Here is a 26,846-nt window from a genome sequence, read left to right as displayed (position 1 = left end):
TAAAATGGTATTTTTAAGAGACGAGGATACACATTTAAGAGGTGTTACCTTAAATCGTAAGCTTTTTAAAGCAAAGAGTGTTGTCTTGAACTTGACAAAGAAACTGAAAAAAACACATTAGCATTTCATATCTGTAGGAGAAAATAAATTTCTTGTTTAATTTACATAATTGTTGAATGGGAACAATTTTATAGAATGATTACTTAAAATGCTTCTAGTCCTGCTGCTCTGACATACTGCTACAAGGGAATCTGCAGCAGTTTATAACGAGAACAGTTTTGACACTAGTAAAACTTAAATGATTGCTTTGACTAGACACAAGATGGTAAAACAAGATTCTTAATAATCCTTACCACACAGAGTGAAAACTCATATCTGCAAATAAACTTGATTTCATCTATAATCTCTTTATTGTCTATGAATGACAGTTTCGTTGTAGGAAATAACTCTAGAGAATCATTAAATTAAATTAATTTCTTCTGAATGTGCTGGTTGTTAATTTATATTGTTTGACATACAAAGAAAATCCCAGTTCAATCACTTTTAAATATTAGATCCTGAAACAATTTCTAATCTTCTAAAGAAAGTTTTCTTTTTTTTCCCCCCGCATTGTCTTGATGTTTGTGAGGGGTTTCTATCAAAGAGGATGTTTGAATAATAGAGCACTGATCCTGTGTCTATTTTTCTTTCTTAGGAAAGGAAATAGTGACGTTTTACTATTTGTATATATCTTCAAATGATGAAATGATAAGGAAAGAGGGAGGGATAAAGTTATTTACTGCGTCAGCATCATAATCTCTCTTTGAAATTGATTTAGCTAGTATTTGGACAGAAGTGTAACTTTCAAGTTAAGGGCAACGTTATGGTTTGCAGCTTCTGAGAAGATGTATTGGAAATATGTGACTGATTTCTGATTTGTATTTCTGCTGAATTTCATTTTTTTTCAGTGATCACCTTATAAATATTTGTTTCTACTTCATTGTGCAATTCTGATTTTTTCCCTAAATGCTTTTTCATGGTGGTTTGGTGTTTCGTTGTTGTTGTTTTGGATTTTTTTTCTACTTTTTTTAGTGGCAAAAATGTAAGTATAAACTATGTTTTGAATCACCTTAATGTCCATCTAAAAATCAGTTACATCTTAGTATTGACTGTGATATTCCTAGCTGCTGGAGTTCTGCAGACTTTTTCAGAACTTAATTTAATTATTTGCAAATCCTTTAGTGATTGAATTTGAGAAGTATTTGGGTAGTGGTGTTTTTGCAAGTGAAGACTTAATCTTCTGCGGTTGTGCCTTGTAAGTCCTTTATTTTGTAAACGTGGAAGTTTTGTTTTAATCTCTTGGAACTTGCAGTTATGCACAGTGGTGTAGTTTGTCCTGTTAGTTCTGAGAGAAATCACATTCTGTTACTGGACAGCCTCTTGTGATCTGCCTCTCTGTGCTCTATCCCTGACCTCAGAAAGTTTTTTTTGGCGTTTTTGTCTTTAAATGACTTTTTCTCCCCCCCCCCAGGAAAAATATGAATGTGCTTGTAAACGGGACAGCATTAAAATTGTGACACCAGACTGGGTACTGGATTGTATAGCTGATAAGACTAAAAAAGAAGAGATTCCTTATCATCCTCGTTTAGTTATATACGAGGAGGAAGAAGAGGAGGAGGAGGAAGAGGAGGAAGAAGCAGAAAATGAAGAACAAGATTCCCAAAATGAAGCTAGTACTGATGAAAAATTATCAAGCCCAGCATCTTCTCGAGAAGGATCACCTTTGGGTGATCAGGTTTTTTCACCAAAATCTACTACTGCGGATAAGGCAAAAGGGGAACTGATGTTTGATGATTCTTCAGATTCCTCTCCAGAAAAGCAAGAAAGGAATTTGAATTGGACACCAGCTGAAGTCCCACAGGCATCTGCAGCAAAGCGTAGGTTGCCTCAAGGGAAAGACTCTGGGTTAATTAATTTGTGTGCCAATGTCCCACCAGTGCCAGGTAATATTTTGCCTCCGGATATGAGAGGCAATCTAATGGCTTCGGTACAAGGTGCCCAAAGCTCTGATCGACAGGACATGATGGCTACGTGGAGTCCAGCCGTACGGACATTAAGGAATATTACTAATAGTGCTGATATTCAGCAGATTAATAGACCATCAAATGTAGCACATGTAAGTGTTGGATTTTTAATTTATAAGCTATTGGACTCTTTTCTTAGGAACTGTCATATCCAAGAACCTCAGTTTCCTTTTAATGTTCTTTAAACGTACAAAGGATTAAAAGTTCTCCGTATTACATAGAAGTTGTGGCCAAATTAGTAACCTCCTTGTAATAAGTAACTTCATTCCTAGGAGCTTCACAGAAGTAAGAATGCATTTGGAAAAAATGTTTGGAAGAATATAGCTGTCTTTAACTATAGCGTAGTTTAGAGTTTTAGTATTGGTTTCTTGGTAAGAGCAAAAAAAACCAACTAATTAATTTAGAATTATTTGACTATTTCAAGAAACCCAATTTCTTACCCTTCAAGCTTTTTATTCAGTGCAAGGAATTATTTTTGCTATAAAGGCATAAAACTGTGAAATTGATTATTCTCACAGTAGGTTCAGTTCTATTGTGTTTGTTCTGCTGGTCATCATTAAGTTGTTATATAGTATAGTCTTGATTATGATGCAGAAGTCCTAGCTTAGAAGTTCTTATGCCACTCATATAGTTGAAATAATTGCAGCTTTTGCATTGAATTTATTTTTAGAAGAAAATAAAAAGGGAATGAGCATGCACTGATATAACTTGCAGCATTGAAATCCTAAGATGTTCATGGGAAGGGAACGTGAGAAAAGTAGGTGCTGGTAAATGTTAGACGTATCTTTTACTTAAATAATTGTACTGGTGCATTTATTTGGGTGTTCATCTGAAGGTAAAACTTTCAAAGGTGCCTGAATAATATAGAAGCTTACAGCTAGTACTCGAACACAAAAAGTGGAGTCACTCAGAAACGTTGGTTCTTTGTTGTCTATTTGTCTTTTGAATATGAAACGGAAACGCAGGCTTCCTTTTAAAACCGAGTCTTAGATTCCTCTTCTCAGTGCCTTGAATTGTTTAAGGACTGAGACTTCTGGGTGAGGACTGAGCAGAACCACCAAAGTCCTGGTTGGTTGGCTAGTGGTGGTAAGTTGGGTGATGGATTCCTCTTCTCAGTGCCTTGAATTGTTTAAGGACTGAGACTTCTGGGTGAGGACTGAGCAGAACCACCAAAGTCCTGGTTGGTTGGCCAGTGGTGGTAAGTTGGGTGATGCTTTCGTGTCCAAACACCACACCTACAACCTGGTCGTCGTACTATGAAGTACGCTTTGGTGGTGTCCCTGTGGAAGCATTACTCTGTACGTGATATGTATGGAGTGACAGGGCAGTCAATGATATCGTGCTTCCACCAGTCGTTGTTCTCCAGAAGTCTGTTAGAGCAGGGACTTGACTGTGGTGTGTAAGGACTGTTCTCAAATACTCTGGGCTGCTGTGTAGGTCGCTGTGCTGGCCCAACACATGTGGAAAAGCTTTACATCTTAGAATTGTGAACCTGCTTCCTAGAGGGAGGAATACTGAATTTACCTTTTTCTTTATAACTTCCCTCTGAGTAGGTTGAACTGTACTTTAGATCTTGCTTGGGTACCAGTCTTTGGTGGATTCCGTGTTTTGGTGCACAGTCTTGGGAAGTTAATGTTTAATTTGAGCCTCAGATTTCTGCGGAATAGCAAGATCTGTAATAATAAGGCATTTTTAGATACAAAGTTACTTTCTGAATATAGCCCTAGGATACTTTTGAAAGTTTTATCCCTTTATTTTGAAATACATGTCCTGAAGCTTCTGTAATTTCGACTTCTGGGACTTTTTGTGGAGAGCAGCATGAAGATCTCTCTTCATAGTGAGCCAGAAACATTCTTTTTGTGTGTGTTGTTTTCAGTTATTGAATGTTTATACAGTGGTGCTGTCCAGACATCAGTGATGCGTAATGCATTGATAATCGTGGTTGTAGATGAGTGCTACACCAACAACATCAAAATTACTTAACATGAAACCTGGGGTGGTTTGAAGTGCCTTGTAAGAAACTCTTGAGCCACCTCTGATGAGAAGTTGATGGATGTCTCGTTGAGAGGTTACAGTTAATTTGGTTTGTGTTTTAGTGATGTGCTGTGATTCTTCTCTCTGGAGCACACACTCCAGTGAGATGTACGTTGTCTGTGATGAAACAGTGTGGGTGAAGGAGACAAGCTTTGCAGGAGTCACCAAAGCTGTTTTCATGTTTAAAAGACTTTATGAGTGGCGAGTCTAGAGTTTCCTATTGCTCCTTCTGATTTTTAGTAGGTAGTTTAAAGTATTTTAACATGTAGAACTCATCCTAATCTATTAGGAATTTGCCTAATTTTCTCTTTTCTGATGCTTTAAAAACTCGGTTACTAACTTGTGTCTGCTTAGTGTGAAATGATTTTTCCCTTAACAGTGAGTTATACATGTAAAAATGAAATTAAACTCCAGATTCCTTCAGCACTCTGTATAAACCTGAAACCTATTATTCTTAATATGAGTTGGTTAGTTTGTTGTTTGTTTTTTTTTTTCCCCAAGAAACTATTAGTGCTCAGCAGATGAATACTTTTCTTTGTATTTTGGGATTCAGTTTGAAAAATAGAACTATATATTCCAGAACTGATTCAAAAGAAAGCAAGATTGTATTAAGTTCCTGTGTTGCAAAGAGCACTAATTAGTAGAGGCATTATTAGCAATTTTTAAGTTAAAGAAAATAAGACTATGGAACTAAACTTTGAACTTAATGGCCAACAGGATTGTAAAATGAATATTACAGTTGATGGAGTTGATCACTGTAGTTATTAATATAGTATTAATATTCATAATGCTGTTGGAGATATCATCAATAATACAGGAATGGGTTTTATTCTTAAATTATGCGAAAAGGTGCATTATATTAGGAGCCACGTGTAGCTTCACACTTCTCTATGTAGCCCTGTCTTTTCATTTTGCTATTGACAGTAGATTTTTGTTTAGCTCCCAGCGTGTTTTAAGCATAAGGTTCTTTTCTTTTGAGAATTGTATTTTCCCAGTAGTTCTTTAAATATTTTTCGAATTGAATGACAACAAAAAGGTCACAAAACTAATCTTTGTTTTCTAGATATTACAATCACTTTCAGCACCTACAAAAAGTTTAGAACAGCAAGTAAATCATAGCCAACAGGGACATCCAAATGCAGTGCTGTTTAGTCAAGTGAAACTAACACCAGAGACACATTTATTACAGCAGTCACATCAAGCACAGCAGCAACAGCACCATCCTCTTTTACACCTGCAACCTCAACAACTTATGCAGCTACAGCAGCAGCAGCAACAACCCCAGATTTCCCAGCAGTCTTTCCAACAGCAACAGCCTCATCAGTTTTCACAGCAGCAACAGCAAGCTCATCAGCAGCACCAGTTCGCACAACAGCAGCTCCAGTTCCCACAGCAGCAGCTACACGCGCAACAGCAGCTACACCGTCCCCAGCAGCAGCTCCAATTCCAGCAGCAGCATGCTTTGCAACAGCAACTTCATCAGTTGCAGCAGCAGCAGCTACAGCAGCAACAGCTGCAGCAGCTACAGCAACAGAATCTGCAACAGCAGCAGCTGCAACATCAGCAACAGCAAATGCAGCAGCAGCAGTTGCAGCAGCAGCACTTACAGCGGTTACACCAACAGCATCAGCAACAGCAAATGCAGAATCAAGCCACACAACACTTAACTCAGACATCTCAAGCACTACAGCATCAAGTTGCAGCCCAGCAGCCACAACACCACCAGCAGCAGCAGCAACAACTGCAACAGCAGCCGCTTTTCGGACATGATCCAGCAGCAGAGAGTTAGTAACTATATTGCCTTCTGATCCTGGAAGAAAGTGGCTAATGACATGACATAATGTGGGTTAGAATATCAAAAAATAATGCTGCGCTTACAGTATGGGATTGTAAAACTTAAAAAGCTCATTCGGGGCTTGAGACCTGTTTGACGAATTTTTAGGCAAACAGGTTTAAATTATAACTAAGGATGATGCAGAAATCTGAAAAACCTGAGAGCACTGAGAACTTTCCAGATATATATATTTTATGCTACAAGCATATGAATTATGCTATGAGAACAGTGTTAGTCTATGCATGCCATAATTTTTTAAAATTTTTTTTTCCTTTGGAAGAGGGGAAAGGGAAACTTTCAAAGAGGATAACAACTGGAAAGACAGCTTAAATTTTGGAAATACTAGTAAATTAATGAGGATTCAGTATCAGGTAGAAAGTTTTCATACCTTGCTTTGAATTCTGTCCGTGCTAGTAGAACTGAAAGCTTTTTGATTGTTTTGGCTCTTCATAGCTGATCTATATAAAAGAGTAAGTTGGTTTATGTTTTCCTTTTGATGCTTCTTCCTTCTACCCCTTTAGCCCATATTCCTCCACGGAAAAAAAAACCACCTAGAACAAAAACAAACCCTTGGGCTGAACTGTGCCTTTAGATGTGGCTGTCAGCTTTGAAATTTTGGATTTTTCCAAGAAAGATTATTTCAAAATTAAATGAAGTTTATAACCTGGTAATAGGAAGGTTTAGTGTAGCAAATATGTTCTGAGATGAACTCTTCAGACTTGCAAGTATTTAATTTTTTGTTCTTTTATGTGCCAAACTATTCCAGTTCCAGAAGAGTATTTCCTACTGGGCTGTGTCTTTGCAATTGCTGATTACCCAGAACAGATGTCTGACAAACAGCTGTTAGCAACCTGGAAACGGGTGAGATTCTGCTGTATTTTTTAAAAAAATATGATAACATGATGTCATAGTAGCTAAACCCTAAAAGGAATGATTGGAAGTATTTCAGCACTGTTCCCTTGTCTTCAGGCATCCTTTTGTGTAATGTTTGCGTTACAACCTAAAAACCATTATTCAGCTGCAGCTGACCAGAAAAAGTAATAGAAATGCTTTAGATGTGCAGCCTGGTTGAATTAGGTCTTTAGTCAGAACATTAGCTAAATAAGTTATAGCCTTAACTATTGCCTGACTATTTATGCTTTTAATCAGGCAGCTGTAGTGCAGCAAGTGTAATATAGCATTGCTGTCTATCTTTAACTTGACTGTATAAAAAGACTTTTTTTTTGCATATAATTTTGGCATTTATTAGCGTGTGAGGTATCCACCTGCGTGAATAAGATGGAGGAATAGAGTTTCTGTTTTTTGCCAACTTCTATTTTTCAGAAAAATCTGATTGTATCCTTTCCTAAATGAGAGGACTTTGATGTTCTTCAGAAACTTCTGATGGATTTTATAGTTGAATTTTCCCTACAATTTTGCATAATCAAGTAAGCTGTTGACATTTTTAACAGCACTTGTGTTTATTGCTGAGATAGAATTGAATAGTTCATGAAAACTCGTTTAATAGTTTTACTACAAAAATAAAAACGTGAGAAGGGTTATTTTTGTTTATATGTCTTTATTTTTTTTCAATTGATTCTAAACAAATAGACTTTTTGTAGCTCAGTGAAAAGATAAATATTTAATTTTGTTTTCTCCTTTTTTTTTTTTTTTTAATGTTTTTAAGCTAGATAACAAACCTTTTTTGGGGGGTAACTCTTCAGTGAAATGGTGCTAATAGTGACAGTGTCCTAAAGAGTAGACTTTAATATAAGACTGTTTGTTTCTTAGGGTAATTTAAAAATTGTTACATATATTAGAAGTTCTGGGTTTGTTCTATTATCAGATCATTCAAGCACATGGTGGGACAGTGGACCCTACTCTTACAAGCAGATGTACACATCTTCTTTGTGAAAGCCAAGTCAGTAACATGTATGCTCAGGTAAGCAACCTAGTAATGTGTATTCATGCATGCTTTCATTTTATTAGTGGAAAGGTAGGGCTTTTCAGAATGTACTTCATGCTTAGATTTTAAGTATAAAAGTTTTTTGTGATGTGTTTTTATGATTTGTGGTTTATGGTATAACAAACTTTTCATAATGCGTGTAGTAGATTTATTCCAGAAGACACTGAGGAAGATGCTATGAGAAGAAGGATCCTGAAAAAAGTAGAGAAAAACAAACAATTAAAATGGAAGCGTTGTATTTGTAGAAAAAGTTTAAAATAAAATAAAGATATATTTTGATTTTTAAAACCTGTTTACGCATGTATTCATAGGCTTTAAGAGAACGGAAGAGATGTATTACAGCACATTGGCTGAACTCAATCTTGAAGAAGAAGAAAATGGTACCACCTCATCAAGCCCTTCATTTTCCAGTGGCATTTCCACCAGGAGGAAAGCCGTGCTCTCAACATGTAAGAAGAAAAAGCTTACTTCTAACAAATGCTTGATTCCATACTTGAGCAGTATTGAAATACAGCTGGAAAGTGCTTACTCAAAGCAAAACACGCATTTCTTTTGTCTTGGAAGAAAAGCTTCTGTTAATCTTGAAGTCCTGTGTTGATGTGGTGCGTACTACTGGGTGATTCGGAGTGCTTCACAAGTCTTTCTGAGTGATGAGGAGTAACACCTGTGTTTGTGAATCACTCTTTAGAACTGAGGTGCAAAGAGTACCTGAGTTATACGTAGCAAGCTGACAGGAATCCAAGCTGCGGAGTTTTTTAGTAACAGCATGTCTAGCAGTATGTGCTTCCTTTACCACAACCCAATATTCTGAGGGTTTGTCTTTTCCTGGGTCAATACCTAGCAGATACCCAAAAGGAAGCGTGTGCTGTTAATCGGAGAATAGGAGGTCACAGTTCCAGTAGCCTGTGCAATGAGGAGCACTGGAGAAGCTGAGTTTTGTGAGGCTGAAAGACAGTTGAATCAGATGCATCTTGAGATACACTATGCAATATAAAACAAGATGCCAAAGTATGTCTTGACATTGGATTTCTTTGCGCTGGATGCAGATATACAGGATGTACAAGGATGGCCTTGCTACTGACCTGTTCTAAAACAGGCTACTAGCCTGTGTCTAAAAAAAGACTTTAAAAAGAAATATAGATTTGAGAAAATCAAAACATAACAATGTGCATATGAACACAGTGGTTAGTAGTACATGTGATAAATGTAGTTTATTATCAACAATAAAATTGCTATTGCCTTTTCCTAAATAAAAGGAGAGAATGGCAAAAAATGAAAACTTGGCAAGACTAAGGATAAGAAAGGAAGACGTGGAATTCACCACCTGTGATCAGCTGGCACAGTTTGTTTGGCTTCATGGCAGGGCAGAACAGAGCAGGAGATTTTTAAAAGTAGGGTAGGGCAAGTAAGTATAAGTGTTTCTCTGTCTCCCTAAATATAAACAGCAGCAGCAGAAAGAGGTGAGACATGTCCAAGAAGAAAACCATCAACTCTTTGGTAGTAAAACTGTTGTCTTTGTAAATGAGAAAAAGCTGAGCAGAGGAATGAAAATTATTCTTCCTGAGTCAGAACTAGTCATAGAAACTTGACATTTTTACGTATAAAGAAATCAATTTTAAATTGTATTTTATGTGTCCTACAAGCCATGTTTTAATTCAGTGTCTATATGCCATCGTTATGGTGCTGTATATTTCATCGTAATGTTAAAAAGTTAGAATATTGTCAAGAGGAGTGTTTTGTCAGTACCATCTGTGTTCAGTTATTTCTAACTGTCTCCTTCTATCTGTAGATAATCTCTGTGACAGGATTTGTTGATAGTGACAGAGATGACCTCAAACTAATGGCCTACCTAGCAGGTGCCAAATACACGGGCTATCTGTGTCGCAGCAACACAGTTCTCATCTGTAAAGAGTAAGTGGTTTGTCTCCACAGTGCTCACTAACTCTGTTGTCAGTTAGTGCTTTCCGTCATGTGAGGTGCTAGGTACATCTCGTTCTAAGGGTGTTCATTTTAGTCTATTTCATGATTTGATAAAAATAAACTTAGTGATGATGATGATGTTTCTTGAACTGAAACGCTGCTTGCTGTGATATGATAAATTTGGCCTCCTGAAGAAAAGCAAAAGGAAAGTAATTTCTAATTTTGCTGTATTACAGTCTTGTATAAATGATGCTGACTGTTACATCATCTATAAGTAAAAGAGCTTTTTTAAAATAATTGTTTTAAAACACTGGGGGAGGGAAAATTAAGTTAAATCCAGGTCTAACTTGATTCTGTTTGGGGCAGAAATTCTCCCCTAATTGACTTATTCTAGCATGTAAAGCAAAAGTATTTTTTGAAGTATGTACTTTGTCAGAGTTAAAATAGATAATAAACATACAATATTTCTGTGCTGGCCTATTAGTAGTATAAATAGATAAGATAGATAAATATTTTATCTATTTTATCAAAATATGTTTTTTTCTTTGTCTCTGAACAATAAGGCCCAGTGGCTTGAAGTATGAGAAGGCTAAAGAGTGGAGAATACCATGTGTAAATGCACAGTGGCTCTGTGACATACTGCTAGGAAATTTTGAAGCTTTACGGCAGATACAGCACAGTCGGTATACAGTATTCAGTCTTCAAGATCCGCTTTCTCCTAGTCAACATCTAGTTCTAAACCTTTTGGGTAAGAGCTTAAGTCCCAAAATCCTGTGTTCCATAGCATTTATGATTGTGCCCGTTTAATCAATAGAAGCATGTGTCTTCTGTTATGAATAACTTTGCAATTGTTTCATTTTTGTTTTGTTCTTCATTTCCTAGATGCTTGGAGAGTCCCATTAAAGGTGTCTCCAGAACTTCTAATGGTATGTTGAATTATTATATATATACAGCTGTTTTTATGAGATTACTCTTTAGTGTTTTTAATGCATGAGCACGTGTATGGCGTGAGCAACATGCCAGAGGTACTTACAGAGATCTCTACTAAACCTTCTGGTTTTACTTCCTGCTAGTGTCCTCTCTATTTCATTTTGAAAAATCTGAGAAATAATCTTTTGGAGAACTAAGAACCTGCACTGTGATATCCAAAATTGAGTTACTTTTGAGACATCTTGGCCTAGAGCTTCACTTTTCAGTTTTCATATTAGACCTTTAGAAAGGGCTGAGTATACACTTCGAGTCAGTACCTAACACTGTGTGAAAACCAGGCCACGTAAGGGTTTTTAAGGCAGAGTACCAAAAAACAGTAAGAGTTTTGTTAGAATATTGACTAAATTTTAAATAGAATATATAATGTAAATTAAGGGTGGAACTACTTTATTTCATCTCTTTGAAATATTCAAGAACCATGGGCATATATACCATATATTTTATAATTTAAAAATATATCTTGCTTTAAGGAGAGTAGTTGATAACCCTGGAACTAACAGCAGTGTAAATGAACAACGATAAGGATATGAAGAATGTACCTTAAAAAAGATACAAAACATTTAGATTTTGTCATGTAGTGTGTTCTGTAACACATGCAAAACATGAGACAGCTGTAAGAGCTGAGGTGGAAACTGCAGCTTATCTTCTGAACTGTTTCCTCATCTGAATACGTAGAAAACTGTTTCAGTTTTTGTGTTGTAAATTCTCTTCCCATTTCAGATTTATACTTGATAACTGTTTTCACAGTGTCCATCTTGACGTAGGTGAATCTCAGTTTCAGCTCGTGAGCTTTCTGTTCATTTGGACAACAGATGACTTGTCAGATAACATTTTATATTGCAGAAAAACATTTTGCCATACCTCTTGTGTTCTGGATCGCTTCTTATCTCAGCTGTTTTGTGTACTTTTCTGAAAAGAGGAGCTTAGTAATTGTCGTAACTGAATTTATACTAATACTTTAAATGGGGTCTGGGCGCTATTTGATTTAATACCCTTCAGCTTCAGAAATAGCCACTACTATATCCCTGGCCATACGTTTGAAGTGTTCTTCGGCTTAAAGACCCCTGTGGAATTGTTTTGTGGGCCCATAGGAAACTAAATTTTAGGAAATTAACTGCCTTTAAAAAATTTTGTGCTTCATATTTTCCTGAAGAAGGATGCATTCTACTAGTGGCAAAATAAAAATCCTTGAAGAGATTCAGCATGTGCTATTGATACTTAAAATAGCTTTTAAATAACCCAGTTTTGGGTTTGTTACCACCGCCCTTTGTATCCATATTGCAGTTGAGCTCATCTTGAAATTGGGCATGTGCCTTCTTTGTGTGACTCAGACAAGGTGGTGGTCCGTGTTTTGTCTTCAGTAGCAAATGGAGAGAACTTGGGAGTTAGAAGGTCTGATTTAGTATCTCCTTTCCTGTATTTCCTGTATGGAGACACTTCTTGCCTATGCAAAGTGAGAATCTTGTAACTTAGACTGAAAGGACTTGTGGAGGTAATCTTGTCCAGCTCCCTTAGGATGCCCGTGTATGAAGAATAGGATTTGGTAATAGAAAATGCTGGACATGTGGAAGTGTCAGACAAGGTACTTCACTGCCTTCTCGGTAGGCATTTCTGTTTGTCTTGAGACTTGAAGTATGGGGTCCTCTTTTGAGGACAGCTGTCTGTCAGATAGTGTTGATGCCATCTATTTTTTGCATTTTCATAGTTGAAATGTCTCTCAAAAAGTGAGTGCATGTGCTTTTTTTTCCAGCTACTCTTACTCATAATTGTGTAGCATAAAAATGCACGTCCCTGAGAGCAGGGAACAAAGCCCTGTGGCCTCTTCCTCCCAAAGGACCATCCTCACAGCGAGGCTGAAATAATGCTGCCTGTCTTTCTGGTCATGTGCCTCTAGTGTTCCTCATTGAATTTCAGGTGTAGATTTGAAGGTTTAAAAGAAATAGATGTCACACACTCCTGCAACTGAGAGCTGTAGTTTCAAGTTACTCAGGCCAAGGAGAGCCTAAAAGCTACATTTCCCTACCCCTGGGGAAATGCTCTAGTGGCTGATCTTGTGCTGGGGAGGCAGGCATGTCTGCCCAGTGAGTACCTGAGCATCCACAGGAGCTTCTGCTTATGTAGCCAGGGAACTTCAGTGTTTGAAATGCAGGCGTCAGTATTTTCTGTTCATATTTAAGCAGCTGGAAGAATATTGTAGTCTTCTTGTATTTAACAAATGGACAGGCTTTTCAGTCTCTTTCTCATTTAATTCTTTGGGTTTTCCATTGACGATTATCAGGTTTAAAGGAAAAAAAGTCCCAGGATACTTTATTTGGTGTACACTTAAATGTTTACATAACTTTGTGGAGGAGTTTGGTTAATGTTCAGCTTTGCTCTTGAGTCAGTTGTGTAAGGAACAGGTGCACTAGTACACACTCAGTAGCTCGTCTTTTTCTAGCTCGTCTTTTTCATTTGTGTTTAGTTTTCTTTAATATAGTCTCAGAATATTAGTGTATAGTTTTCCTCTTCAGAATATGTTTGTTTCCCTGCTCAGTTCAGATGTGAACATGTACATGGTCTAATTTCAGGGTGTGAGATTGCCTTTGAAACCAAAGCAAAATGAATCCAGTCTTCAGCCATCTTCCAAAAGAGCCAGGTAAGAATAACGAGCAATCAATGCCAGTAGGCCTTAATTTACTTTTCTACCAAAGTGTCAGTGGCCATCAGTCTGGTTCCATCCTGTGCCCTGCTGACTGAAATAGTTGTAAACGTGTTTTGCATATTGCCAGCTACTCAACTGGCAGGAATAAGATAGTAACTAGAGAGTGAAGTAGAGAGAGAATTGGGAGAGAACAGAAACAGGAGACTACGTCCTGTTCTCAGCATAATAATTTTTTCTCATTCCTCTGAGTACTTCCATTGGTAAAACTTGCAAGAGCGTGCTTGTCTAGTTTTAAAATAATAATAATACAACTTTAGGCCTGAACTTCACATTCTGCTGTATTTTGTATATTTTGTAGGATTGAAGACCTACCACCACCTACTAAAAAACTCACCCCTGAACTGACGCCAATGGTGCTCTTCACAGGGTTCGAACCTATGCAAGTTCAACAGTACATTAAGGTGACTTTAATGATTGTCTCTTGTGAATTACATTGAAACATCTGATAACTTTTTTCTTGATATTGAATTTTTGCTATCTGAGACTTGATTAGCATACATCTAGTGGATAAAACCCCATATTTAACTGGGGCTAAGGTTAGAGTGTAGATTTATGGGAAGAGAGTTTTATTTGGTACCTGTTCTGCTGTAGTTAACTACTTCATACGTGTGTGCTACTTGTTTTTTCTTTCCATATTGTTTTAAAAAGCAAGAAAGAGCCTTCCACATTTGTTTTTAAATCAGCAAACTTCATGACCAAATTTAGGTGAGAAAAGAAGTGGTGATTGTCATGGATAAGACCCAAGATTCTTCTAATGTAGTTTCTATCTGTAATGCCAAATGCTTCAAAGAAAGCTGATTACAAAGCTTATGGCAGGTGTGAGATAACATGTTCCCATGGAGGTTTTGTTCTGATGCCTAATAAAGCTGTCCCAAAACTTAAGTCTAAATAATTTATAACATTCTCTTGATGGTATAAAAATCCAATCATTCCTTGCACTTTAATAATTACTAAATGGTTGTTCCAAAAGAACTTTTCATTTATGTTGTTTTTCACATGTTGGCTAAGGTTTGACGCACAGGGTTTTTTTAACTGCTGACCTTGGTAGTGCATGAAAGATCCTTGCACAAAAGTAAACGAGGCCTAGTTTGAGTCCACTACGTTCCTTAGGAATATGCATTGCTTTGGTGTGCTCAGAAATATCTAATATCTTCTGTATTGTACCTAAACTTGTTTTTAAAGTAATTGGACTTTGGAGATTTTTTTTACCTTGCAGTGTTCACCTTTGAAGCTTGATATTAAATATTTTGGAACATAAAATAATATGCATCCCATAAAGTTCCAGTATCAGCTCCTCGTTTTCTGTCATGTTGGTACAAGGTTAATTGTATGGAGAATCTGTTTTGGTAACAGCTGTGGCTCACAAATATAAAAAATGAACTTCAGCCTCAAGGCTTGTGAAGTTGAATCTAAACTTGGCAGCAGTCAAGGCCTTCCAGGGTTTGGATGGCTAGCTGAGGCAGGATGCTTCTCATCTGCTTGAGATGGAGAGATAGGTTTTTTTTCGCTTTCCAAAGGGTTCCTTGAATATCAGAACGGAAATCTTAAAAGATCTGCCCTCATAGGTATACAGTATTTGAGGTGTATTAACTATGGAAAGAACAGCCTTCGCTTTCATAGGTTACAAGTGTACAATTCACAACGTGTTTATACCTACCCTGAGGGAAATCAGTAGTAGTGAGATTCAGTGTCATTGAGTAATACTTTTGTGTATCTTCTTTATGCAAACCATCAAGGTAAGCCAGTGTTGTAAAAAAAACCCTTAAAACGTTGACCCTGTCTATCCTACCTGGTCATTATTATCAAAGCAGTACAGAGGGATGCCAGAGATGTTGCAGGGCTTCTCATAACCCAGTAGTCCTTCTTGCTTGGGTAACTCCCGATGACTGGTGTAATAAAATCACTCTACAATGTTAAATGTTTGTACTTAAATATATTGGTGGGCTTTTTATTTATTTGTACAAAATGCTTGTCATAGAAAATCAGAACTCTGTGGTGCATAGATGCTAAAGCTGTCCAAATATTTTTTCATTCTTTAAGGTTTTATGAGAGGCACTCTATTTGTAACTAACACCCATGGTAATTTGATATGCCTCACCAGTTGATTACTGATACCTTCAGATAATGACTTGTTTCGTAACTGACAAGATAGCAACAGTGGAGGCTTATTTTGGATTTGGTAGTTTAAACGAAGGAAAACTGGATAGTTAGTAGCATCAAAAATACACGTGGAACTAGTTTATTGAAGGAATACATGTTTTTCATGAGGTGTTTTCCTCTTCAAAGAATAGACTAGAAAAATTAAGTTTACTGTAGCTACAGGGTATATTACACTTTCCATAGAAAAAAGCAAAATTATTAAATTTTCTGCTTGCTTAAATTTAATAGCATATTTCACTTAAAGATTTTAATTTGTATCTTACAGTTACTTCCATGCTCAAAAAAATTCCCCAAAACAAAAATACTGCAGAAGCAGAATGTAGGTTTCAGTCTTGCCAGGTGAAATTTATGTCTAGAAACACTTGGGTATTCAATGCTGTAAATTCTGTCCTGTAATTATCTTTAGTAAAGGAATGACTCTAGTATGGAATTTTCCTCTATTTACTGTTTCATTAGGAGCTTAATTTTATTGATGGTGATGTTATGGTGTTAATTTTTTTCCTCCAGTTTTTAAAGGACTGTTCCATTCTGATTTGTATTTTGTACAACTTCCAGAAACTATATATCCTTGGAGGTGAAGTAGCAGATTCTGCCCAGAAATGTACCCATCTAATTGCCAGCAAAGTGACCCGGACTGTCAAGTTCCTGACAGCAATTTCTGTAGTCAAGCACATAGTAACTCCAGAGTGGTTAGAAGAGTGTTTCAAATGCCAGAAGTTTGTTGGTAAGTTAAACTAATATCAGCTTCTATAGTAAACTTAAGGTTAGTTGATTCATGTGTGCAGAGGTGGCATGCACATCTAAATACACTTCGTTGTTTTGCCTTCTGACTTTAATGTCTCTTGCCAGTTTTCTAAAGAGTTCAGCTTTGAAAGCAGTTCAAAAATCTGACTAGCACAGTTCATACCTCATCTTGTGTTTAAACAATTATACTAGCAGCTAGTTTGTATTTCATTTGAGGTAGAAGGTTGTGTTGGTGGTGTTAAGTAACGCTGTCATAAGAAGAAAATGTGATTTTTTTTTTTTTCTTATTCTCTTTCATCAGAACATTTTGTTTCATTTAGTTTTCATTTGAATTAATACAGTATCTTTCCATTAAATGAAGTTAAAAAATACTTTAAAAGATTGCTTTAGCGTGATTAAATAGTTGGATGTTGTTAAGCATTATATTTCTTTCTCATGTAACCGTTTGCAGATTTGGTTACAGTATTTCTTAAACCCTAAATGCTTTTGTTTTCAATAATTTTTCTGAAATACAAGTTGTAAAGAACAAAGCCACTGTTGGAAATATATGCAAAAATGCATTTAAATAATTAAAATTAATTAATCTAGTACCATAACTGTGTTGAAATATTTTGACTTTGTGTTTGCACTGCTCTTCTGTTGACAGCTGAAAAGAAAAAAATAGATGGGTTAAGTCTACTTGACAAGGATGTTGGATCTGAAGAAAATCTTCTAAGGCTGATTGTTTCTTTTAGGATTGTTTTATGCTTTTTATATAATTAGTTTGAAAGGAGCAAATATGTAACATTACTGCCTAACCATCACAAAGACTTAAATCTATGGGTAATTAACCAATAAACCAGCAAACATTTTTATAAATCTGGAGAAGGTAACTTGTTTGGTTCAGCATCAGTGAACTGAGAAACCAATCCATTTGAAAGCTATTAGAAAATATAGGTGGCCTGGGGATTTAGAAGGATGACTGTTTTGATCTAGGACTTGAAGTACTTGTCTATTGAAATTTAGATTTGTAGCTAATGGGCTGCCTTCACTATTGTACCTAGTACACTGATGGAAAATATGGCAATTGTTTAGAAAAATTGCCCTACTGCTTGTCTTACTGAAGGATATTCACACCATCTCTTGCAGGTTGTCAGAGTTGTCCTTGGCAAGGCCAATTTGTTCTCCATATAATTTGTTTTTCATTAACTATAGGTGTTTTGAATTAAATATGATTTAGAAATGTATTTGACATAGGTTTTTGTGGGAAGATAAGTTAAGACTGAAATTCCATCCCTAATAAAAAAACTACTAAAAATCAGCTGAATAATAGGACAAGAAAAACAGACAGAAAATTTGTTCTTTTAAGGCTACATGAGGAGTTGTAGCTCACATAGGTTGTCACAGTGATTTGAACTTTAAATTTAATAATTCTGCCCCTTTGTTTGTAGAGAATCAACAAATAAAAGTTTGCAAGTTCCTCCAATAAGTTAGAAAAAGGGACTTTATAGGGTGGTTGCTAGATACACAAGTGTAAAACACATAATTTAATTCTCCAAGTAATCGTGGGTCATCCTTGTAACATGCCTAACAAAAGGCAGTATTATAATCATGTTAAAATTAGTGTTTACCATTTAGAGTCACCCTCCCACCACCATTTTCTGATCAGATTAGACCCTGTGTTACATGGATGTTTTTGTCTTTCACGCATTACATCGTCAGTCTTTCTTTTTCAGATGAGCAGAACTTTGTGCTGAGAGATGCTGAAGCTGAGGTGCTATTCTGCTTTAGTTTAGAGGAGTCTCTAAAGAGAGCACAAGGAGCTCCACTGTTCAAGGTATGCAGTTTAAAAGGACATTTAAATACTTGGAGCTTTTCAACCTAATTTTTTCTATGGTGGGACCACAGGTTTTGTAGCCAAGGGCAAGAAAACAGACTAGCATATAACATGAAGCATTTGTTTTAAATTTTGTTTTTTACTTTATGCCTGTTTCCTGTGTAAGCATTGCTGGGATGGATCTAAGCCCTCTGAGTTACTGGATCCTGTAGATGTGAACAAAACATGCTCAGTATGTGCTAAGTATACTTATCAGTGGTTGTTCCCTTACAGAATTTAGAACGTTGCTCCGTTGTTTGTAAAATGCTGCTTACGGAAGGGACTGTTTTAATACCAGCCTGGCAGTCAAAGCGTTTGCCTGTGAAAAATGGGAGTCTGACAGTGAGTTTGCACTTCAGCCTCAGGGAGTTCTACTCTTGATTCTCCCTGAAGACTACACTTCCGCCAGGCTGTTTGCTGGAATGGTGCAAGACGGTTTTCATGCCTCCAGTTAAAATTATGTTACAGTGCAGAGAGGTATCTGAAGATCTAAGTTGCTACAGATTCTTCAGTGTAACTGAATTGGAGACTTTTTCTTGAGGCAAACCACCTAAAAAGGGTATTTTTACAACTTGTAATAAGAATTTGTCTTTTAATAAGTCTAAATAATACATTTCACTGAGTTTTGCAGTCTAAATAGCAAAGTGTGGTTTTGTTTTTTTTTTTTTTTCATTCCTAGCTGGTAAATGGAGATAATCTATGATCTGATCATCTCTATCGGTCTCAGTCAAGCAGTAGGATAATTTTTGTCAGAAAGTAATACATTAGCTGTTAATTAAAAGCTGAAAGTTCTTTTGCAACACTTGAGACAACCCTGTGCTTGAAGAAGCAAGAGCACTGTTGTTCTTACATGTCTCAACAAGCTGTAGTTACCTTTTTTTCTCATCTTTTCTTTTTTTTCTTTTTCTTTTGCGATTATAATTTATCCTATGGTCATTTGAAGATTTCAGTTGCTATTTTAAAGGTGTTGAAATAGGCACACTTAAGCTGTTCAAATTCATCAAAATTGTGGGTTTGCCCTTTCAGGGAAAACAGATCAGTGGTAATTAAGGACAACTCAACAGCTGATGAATTTATTGCCATAAGCTGCGTGCCACCAGCTTAAAAGCCTGCTCCATGGTTGTGTAAGAGAATAGTCACACAGTAGTAAAACTCTGTCTTGCAGAAATCAGTTAACAAAATAATGCTTTTTCTTATTCTTTTTTTTCTCTTTTTAGGGGAAATATTTTTACATTACACCTGGAATTTGTCCCAGTCTTTCCACCATGAAAGCTATTGTGGAATGTGCAGGAGGAAAAGTATTATCTAAGCAACCTTCTTTTCGAAAACTCATGGAGCATAAGCAGAATAAAGTGTGTACAGTGTTGCTCTCTAAATTTTACTGGTAATATCATGCTGTGCTATTCTGAGCTTACAGTTAGTTTCTTTCATTTAGAGTTTGCCTGAGATAATCTTGATTTCCTGTGAAAATGATCTTCACTTATGTCGAGAATATTTCGCCAGAGGCATAGGTATGTATAAGCTAGCAATGTAAGTTGAACAATATAGCTGGTTGGTTTGATTGTTTTATTATTATCTTACAAGTAGACATGTTTTGAAACTTTCAGATAATAATAAAGGAATACGTGGTCTGTCTTGCATACCACAGAGAAATCTTGAGTCAGCTGTACTCTAGGTATTTCTAATAGAGGTATTTTATAGCCTGGACACCACGAATCTCTGGAAAGGTGGGCTGGAACTTGGGGCTTCTGTCCTGACTGAGGCAAGATTACTGTCTCAGTATTCATCAAGTTAGTTAAAGACTTGGAGTTTTTCACTTTATCTGGTTTTACTTCAGTATAGACCCCCAAGACATGCTGTATTCATTAACAAAGACAAGCACTGGGAAGTCTGGTGAAGTGTGATGGCCAACAGTAGGGCACTGGTAGTGGTGGGGCAATACTCCCTTATGCACTTGCTTGACGAGCAGAAAGGTACAGAATGGCCCTTCCTGACGCACACACAGAATGAGGAAGAATGTCTTTGTAGGGTGTAAACTGTGCATGTTTTTGATATTTCCAGATGTCCACAATGCTGAGTTTGTCCTGACTGGAGTACTTACTCAAACACTGGATTATGAATCATATCCTTTTTGTGTCTGCTGTGTGGTTCACTAGAAGTTTTTCTTAATTAGGAATTAATTATTTTTAGGATGTGTAATGTTTACTTGATAGGAGGGTAGTTTAACACCCAGAAACCTAGCTTAAATTCAAAGTGGAATTATTTTTTTATAGGAAATACTTCAGTGGAGGTGGGAGGCAGTGTTGTCAGAAAGTACCAATAGTAGAATATTGAGCAACAGGAAAAAAACTTGTCACTATGGAAAATATTTGTCATGAGTTACTTGCAGATGAAGAAAATAGGTTTTTACTGAAGAAGATTATAAACTCTGTTTGATAAATGCAGAGTAGGGACCGGTAAGAGTTCGATGTCTTTATGTATGTTTTTTTATAGAAGTTCTATTTTGCAGCCATTCCTTCAAGTTGTTCTTTCTTAACAAACATACGTATAAATTTACTTGATGGACAGTAAAATGCCTTACTGCTTCGGAATCCTTGGAGCACTAAATCTAGCTGTTCAGCCATTGTACAAAGCAACTAAAACTTCCTGTGGATGCTGTTTTCCAGCTGTTTTCCTAGGGATGATGAGCAGTTTAAAGCAGGAAAGCAAAAATAAACTGCATCTTTTTTAGGATGTGTAATTTTATTATGCTGAAACATAATTTACTATGTTTTGTATTATACTACCATTTTAAAAGAGCCCGCTTTAGGTATCACGATTAGCCGGTTTTTAAACATTTTAATGCAAATGATGGTACTTCAGCCAAAAGTGTAATTTGGATGTAAAAATAAAAGGGCTTGCTATCTATTAAATTATGGATGTTGAAGATGAAAATGTTTTGTACTTTATTTTTATTTCTTATACTCTATTTTCTTTTATATTGATATTTTGCCCACATTTTAAATAAATGTACTTTTAAATGTTTTACTCTATATTTTAGTGGTGGTTCATTTTTCTGAATACTGTGCAACAATGGCACTCTGGTAAGAGTAAATTACTCATATCTTTTTCCAAGCAATGTAAAATTATTTTAAACTTATTTTGCCAGGTATGTTTTAATATATGAAATCCCAGTGCTTTAAAGGGGGATCGTTGTAAATGTATATATGTGTTTTTACTGAAACAGAGAAGTAGCTTGGAAGGAAGGAGAAACTATATCCCTGCATATTACGATGTTGTGATAACTTTTGTTTGTATAGTGAGTTTTACTAAATAAATATTGAAAACCAGTCTCCCGAATCTATACTCAGTTGTATTTCCTAATACCCACACAGTTCCAGTAATCTAACTTTACTTGTCAGTTTAGGTTCTAGTAGGTGAAAAAGTTATCCTAAAAGCATTTATTCTTTGATCAGCAAGCCATTAGACTCTGGTGGGAGAGCGCAGATACTCACTCATCTGCACAGCATCAGGTTTATTATAGCACCTTGTGAGCCATTCACCGAACAATTAAAAACGCAAGATAAAAAAAATACTTTGAACAATAGTGTATCGTGCGATTTTTTGCATGCATTTTGTATTTTTATGCAGGACCATTATAAACAGAAGCTTTTAGAAATACAGTATCCTTAAGCTGAGGTAAGCTGCTATTTTGAGTTTACACAAAGCTTTCTACAGAGAAATTAGTAATTTCAAACCTCTCTTTTGTGCTGTGGCTTAAATGGTAAATCCACCTGACCGACCACTGTTTCTGTTGCCCTTCCCATGCCTCAGTTCAACAAAGTGCTTAAGCAAATGACAAATTCAAGCTGTAAGAACACAATGGGAGTAAATTTCAAGATGAGCGAAGTCCCACGGGGTCAGTACTGCGCCTGTTGCCTGTTCTTGCTGGCTCTGGGTTCCTCAGCTATCCTGATTTATCCCTGTATTTGGCGTTTCTATTGTAAGCAATAAGGGGCTACATGATGATAACAAGAATGGCAAAGTTTCTGTCAGCGTGACTTTTGGCAAGGTGACAAAATATAGTAAATGAGAACGCTATACTTTGGCTCAAGAAGTTTTTAGGTGCATCAGAGGTTACAAAGGTATGGTACAGGGTGGGAGAAAATGGTACTTTTCCCCAAATGCCATTCACTTGCAATGGCAGAGCTATGTGCCCTTTCTTAGTCTGATGTTCAGTTCTCCATAATACAGGTTCCTCTTCATTACGAGATTGAAAAGAGATTTTCATTACGAGAAAAAGTCTTCAATGTGAACACCTAAGGTTGCAAGTTGGTGACCTGATTTTATGCTTTAACTTTTACCAATAGTAAAAAAAAAGGAGGAGGGAATGCAGTGGGAGTTAATTGTTGGCTGATGAGTTGTTATGCAAATGACTTAAATTGTTCAAACATGTCGACCTACCTGGCAAGCCTGATCTCCCTTTGCTGTCAGTGAAGGGAGAGAATCTCTCTAAAACCTGACTTGAAGACCTGAGCAGAGAACATATCTCCTAACAGTTCAGCAAACTGGTTTAGTTATCTGCATCTTTTAGAATACAAAAAATAAGTGAGATGAATCCCACCCTAAAGAACTTCAGTAATGCATTGCATAAATAACTATTTTTTTATTGGAGAAAAAAGCGCACCTTTTTTATTTTGAACTTCAGATACACTTCAGAATGTGTAATGCTGAAATTACCTAAATCTGTGTTTATCTCTGTATGCCTTGAGGCTTTCTTCGTTATACTAGTTACCAGGTTGCAGAAAGTTTTTTGGATGCCTTTTCCTTTAAAACAAGTCTCAGCTGTTGTAGCTTTTGGACTTTTGAAAATGTTGTGATACACAAAACTTCTTATCTTGAATAAATACTGCCTACCTGCCATGCATTCAGCACATCTTCTGTGTACCTTACAAACAACAAATTGCCGTATCGAATGTAAACGCTGGTTTCAGAAAGACATACGGGCGTGTAGCGCGTCAGTGGCCTGTTCAGCTCTGCATCAGATGGAGCACGAGGCACACGGATTTGCAGGACTGGCTTCTAAAAGCTAAGGTGGCCTGCTAAAACAGCTTTCTGTGGAACGAAACGGCACTGAGGGAGGAGAGGCAGAGAGAAACCAGGCCTGAATGTGCTCAGCAACATCAGCTGCTGGACTCCATAATGCATTTATGCCTCAGTAAGAATTCTCACCCTTTTTTTAGGATTAACTTCCATGTTTTCCACAAGGAAGCAGTGTTGAGGATATAGAACACCTTTGCCAAAGACGACTAGAGTTGAGACATGAATGCAATAGCGTCTGAAAGGTAAATTTCTTTATGAAAACTATCCAAAACGCTGTCAGGTACTGCATAGAGAAGCTTGAAGAAAAGCGAATGCAATCATGGAACAAATGAACCCCGTGGGAAACGTGAGTGGTAATGCATCTGTTTCATCATCAGTGTGTTTATTTAGCCAACATACAAGTATGACTGATTTGATTAACCTTTCAATTAGAGTGAAAAACAGAACCTGCCAAGAAATAGTCTTTCAGGAGCCGCAGGAGCTGTCCGGAGCCAACTGGCTTGCACAGATGTTACTGTGCCTGTGGTTGGTGATAGGGAAAGGATTTGAAGAAGTTTGCTCATAGTAGATCGCTGTTATAACCTTCCACTAAAGGAGAAGCTTGTTCATGATACTGAAGTGTCTGTTAGACCCTGTCTCCTGTACTCAGGAGAAAATAAATACCTTTCATCTTGTTAGTTGCTTGCAGAAGCTTTTAAGTCCATAGTATAAGCTTATGTTCGTTGTAGAAGATTTGTCCTGGTAGCAGTTATTTAAAGATAAGTATAGAACGTGTCTGTAATAGCAGAGACATTCCATTGATTAGGGATCTGCTGGAAACTGGGAAGACATGGTCCCCGTTCATTACAGTGCAGCTTTCTGTGCCATGGGTCATAAAGTAGCATTAAAACGGTGCTGATGTGTTTACAGAAGCCTTTCACGCTGCCTTTCACGTCTCTTGCTGGTTTCAACTCGGGCTGAGTTTCTCCTGAGTGTAAAAGCAGCTGTGCACTTTGAGATGTGTAAAACATCTGAGTGGAGCAGAGAAGCGCCAGATGTGTTTAGGAAGGTTGTGCAACTTTAATCTTTACGCAGCTCTACTATTAAACATTCATCAAACGTTTTCTAAGTGCAGTTTAGTTAGTTTGTCCTGCCTCAAGGCGAAACAGTAGATGAGAAGACAGCTCTGTTGATGTTTCTATATTTTGCGTTTGAATCTCCTGATGGCTTACAGGGTGCTAGAAGATTACATAGATTAATGTATGATAGGTAAGAATTGCCTTTTTTGTGGATGGAAATTAAGATTCAGAGAGAAGTTTGTACTGGAAGTGGTGATGCAGGGAATAAAACCCAGGTTGGCTAAATTCAATGTTCACATTCTAACAGCCGAAGTCCACTCCCTTCCCCCTTTTTTCTGCTGGTCCTATGCTGCTCACAGGAAGAGTAAAGAAATACCAAAGCAGTGGAGCCAAGGAACAGCAACAGAAGAAAGGACACACACAAATGAAATGAGTCTCACAGGCTGACCCCTCAGAGAACAAACTTTTACAAATGAGTCCAGGGTTTAACAGGAGTAAGTTTTCTTAGAATTGCTGTGGAACAGTGGTAATGAATATTAAAGTGTTACAAAGGAAGTTGCAGGTGTGTTTCACTTCACCTGCAGGGCAGCGAGATCGAGAGACACTGTCTCCAAAATTCTTTTATTTGCTAAAATTCATCCTGCAGGAAGCACTGTGGGCTACAGGCGGTTCCTCCTTGTTGCTTTCTTAATCTTCAGAATCTGTGCTGGAGTTTAAGAAAAAAATACTTTTTCTATCCGTTACAGTCCTCAAATGTCTCTGAGCCTGGCAACTGCCGTGGCATGGACAGACCATGGACCAGCAGCTCTGACCCAACTCGCTTCATTCCAATGCTAATGATATTTCCAGTGTCAACATTGACATCCTGAGCTTGCTACCCATCAAAACTCTTTGGAAGAGGGAAAGTGATCTATGTACCTGCTGTTCAGTGCAGAGCAGGTTAGGAAAGTGCCTTCTTTTTCTTAAAAAAGCAATCCAGTGTCTCTTGAAATGCAACAGGCTTCTCTCGAGGGAAAGGCATGCTTGAGATGCTTTCTCAATGGGATACAGGAGCTTTCCCTAGAGGAAGCCAAGTGGAGAGCGGCTGTCTGAGCCCTCGAGAGATGCTCGGAGCTCTGCCAAGGGAATTTTAACCTATGAAGAACTTACGCAGACAATTGTGAAGACTGAGTGATGCTTGGAAAAATATTCCCATCCTTATTGGAATGGTATATCTCTGATCCTTGAGCAGAAGGAGACCAGGCTGTGCCTGCCGGGGAGAAAGAATGGTAGTCAGGGGGCATCCCAGATAGGGCAGATGGACACAGCTTTGACTGGGCCTGCCTGGAACGTTTCCTCATAGCAAGCAAGCTATGCTGAAAAAGAAAAAAACCCACACACCCTACTTTAAGCTCAAGAGGTCAAATTTTATTATCATGTCGACTAAAACACTTTAAAATGAAGCAACTACATCAAGGAGAAAGGAGATGAAGCAGAGGTTTCCCTCCCTGCTCTCCATAGCTCTAAAGGGCTGGTCCTCACTCAATTTCACTCCACTCAGGGTGTTGGGGTTGTGGGAAATCGCACAGTCCTTTCTGGTGGGCAGGAGGTTTCTCTTTCCAGATACTAAAAAAATCTTGCTAAACAATACCTCCTCACTGTTTTCATGGCTTTTGGAATTTGACATTTCAATTGATAAACTCGTAGCTTTTTATGGACAACAACTATGTCCCACAATCCCTTTGTGAGAGATGATGGAGAAATGGCTTTGTCAGGAAAGATCTGCATTTCAGCTATGTTTAGGATGTCAGAGTCAACCCATGGGCCCCAAAACAACTGGAGCCCATCAGCCTTCCAGAGGCCAGACTGGAGCAGAGGAAGGAAGAGGCGCTCTGTGGTGTACCAGCCAAGTGGCCAGGCAAAGGCAGCCTTCCCAGGAGGAACCCCCTGAAGAAAAATACATATTTCTAACCTTCTCAGAATTTTCCAGGTTCTGTTGAAACAATAAAATTTTTTCAAAGGAGAGAGAGTTGGATTTTTCATGTTGATCATGGTGGCTTCCAGCCCAGCGTGGAGAGAGGCAGACTGGAGCTACTCAGCCTGGAGAAAGACCTGGATTGCAGCTGAGTCAGGAGGGGTTGCCAAGCTGCGGGGCGCTGGCTGGGCTGTGGGCTCCAAGGCCCTGGCACACGTGAATAAACCAGCTGTGCTTTGTCTGCGGGAAGTTTTGCCATCTCACCTGGAGAAAGCGCATCCACAGAGCCCTTCTCTGATAACTCCCTCCAGTGTTCAAATCTGAGTATTGCTGTAGCCACGGAAATACCACAGACGAGGGTGTTTTTGCACTCTGAGCGCAGCTGGAGGGGAACCTGCGGGAGAGACCCACAATCACCACTGAACTGCACTGGGAGGAGCAGAGGAATCAACACAGACATATTCTTCCTTTTCCAGCATCCTTTAGCTGAGAGGCTTGGTGGTTAC

The 26,846-nt window shown here is 37.6% G+C and overlaps 1 protein-coding gene across 1 annotated transcript in view; it reads left to right on the top strand.

Moving 5' to 3' along the window:
• Nucleotides 1-20,402, top strand: part of PAXIP1 (PAX interacting protein 1) — a 36,806-nt gene extending 16,404 nt beyond the window's left edge. The window contains exons 6-20 of the mRNA XM_086614838.1: nucleotides 1,511-2,155; nucleotides 5,161-5,881; nucleotides 6,698-6,792; nucleotides 7,757-7,852; nucleotides 8,188-8,325; nucleotides 9,666-9,787; nucleotides 10,360-10,544; nucleotides 10,679-10,722; nucleotides 13,354-13,421; nucleotides 13,786-13,888; nucleotides 16,203-16,371; nucleotides 18,107-18,207; nucleotides 19,464-19,598; nucleotides 19,682-19,757; nucleotides 20,308-20,402. Of these exons, the coding sequence (XP_086470964.1) occupies nucleotides 1,511-2,155; nucleotides 5,161-5,881; nucleotides 6,698-6,792; nucleotides 7,757-7,852; nucleotides 8,188-8,325; nucleotides 9,666-9,787; nucleotides 10,360-10,544; nucleotides 10,679-10,722; nucleotides 13,354-13,421; nucleotides 13,786-13,888; nucleotides 16,203-16,371; nucleotides 18,107-18,207; nucleotides 19,464-19,598; nucleotides 19,682-19,757; nucleotides 20,308-20,402 (2,793 nt within the window). The remainder of the gene's footprint in view (nucleotides 1-1,510; nucleotides 2,156-5,160; nucleotides 5,882-6,697; nucleotides 6,793-7,756; nucleotides 7,853-8,187; nucleotides 8,326-9,665; nucleotides 9,788-10,359; nucleotides 10,545-10,678; nucleotides 10,723-13,353; nucleotides 13,422-13,785; nucleotides 13,889-16,202; nucleotides 16,372-18,106; nucleotides 18,208-19,463; nucleotides 19,599-19,681; nucleotides 19,758-20,307) is intronic.
• Nucleotides 20,403-26,846: the final 6,444 nt, after the last annotated feature.

The sequence above is a fragment of the Tauraco erythrolophus genome, chromosome 7, assembly GCF_009769465.1.
Source record: "Tauraco erythrolophus isolate bTauEry1 chromosome 7, bTauEry1.pri, whole genome shotgun sequence".
Taxonomy (NCBI): domain Eukaryota; kingdom Metazoa; phylum Chordata; class Aves; order Musophagiformes; family Musophagidae; genus Tauraco; species Tauraco erythrolophus.
The sequence above is the reverse complement of the archived record's forward strand: the minus strand, read 5'-3'. Positions and strand labels throughout refer to the sequence as shown.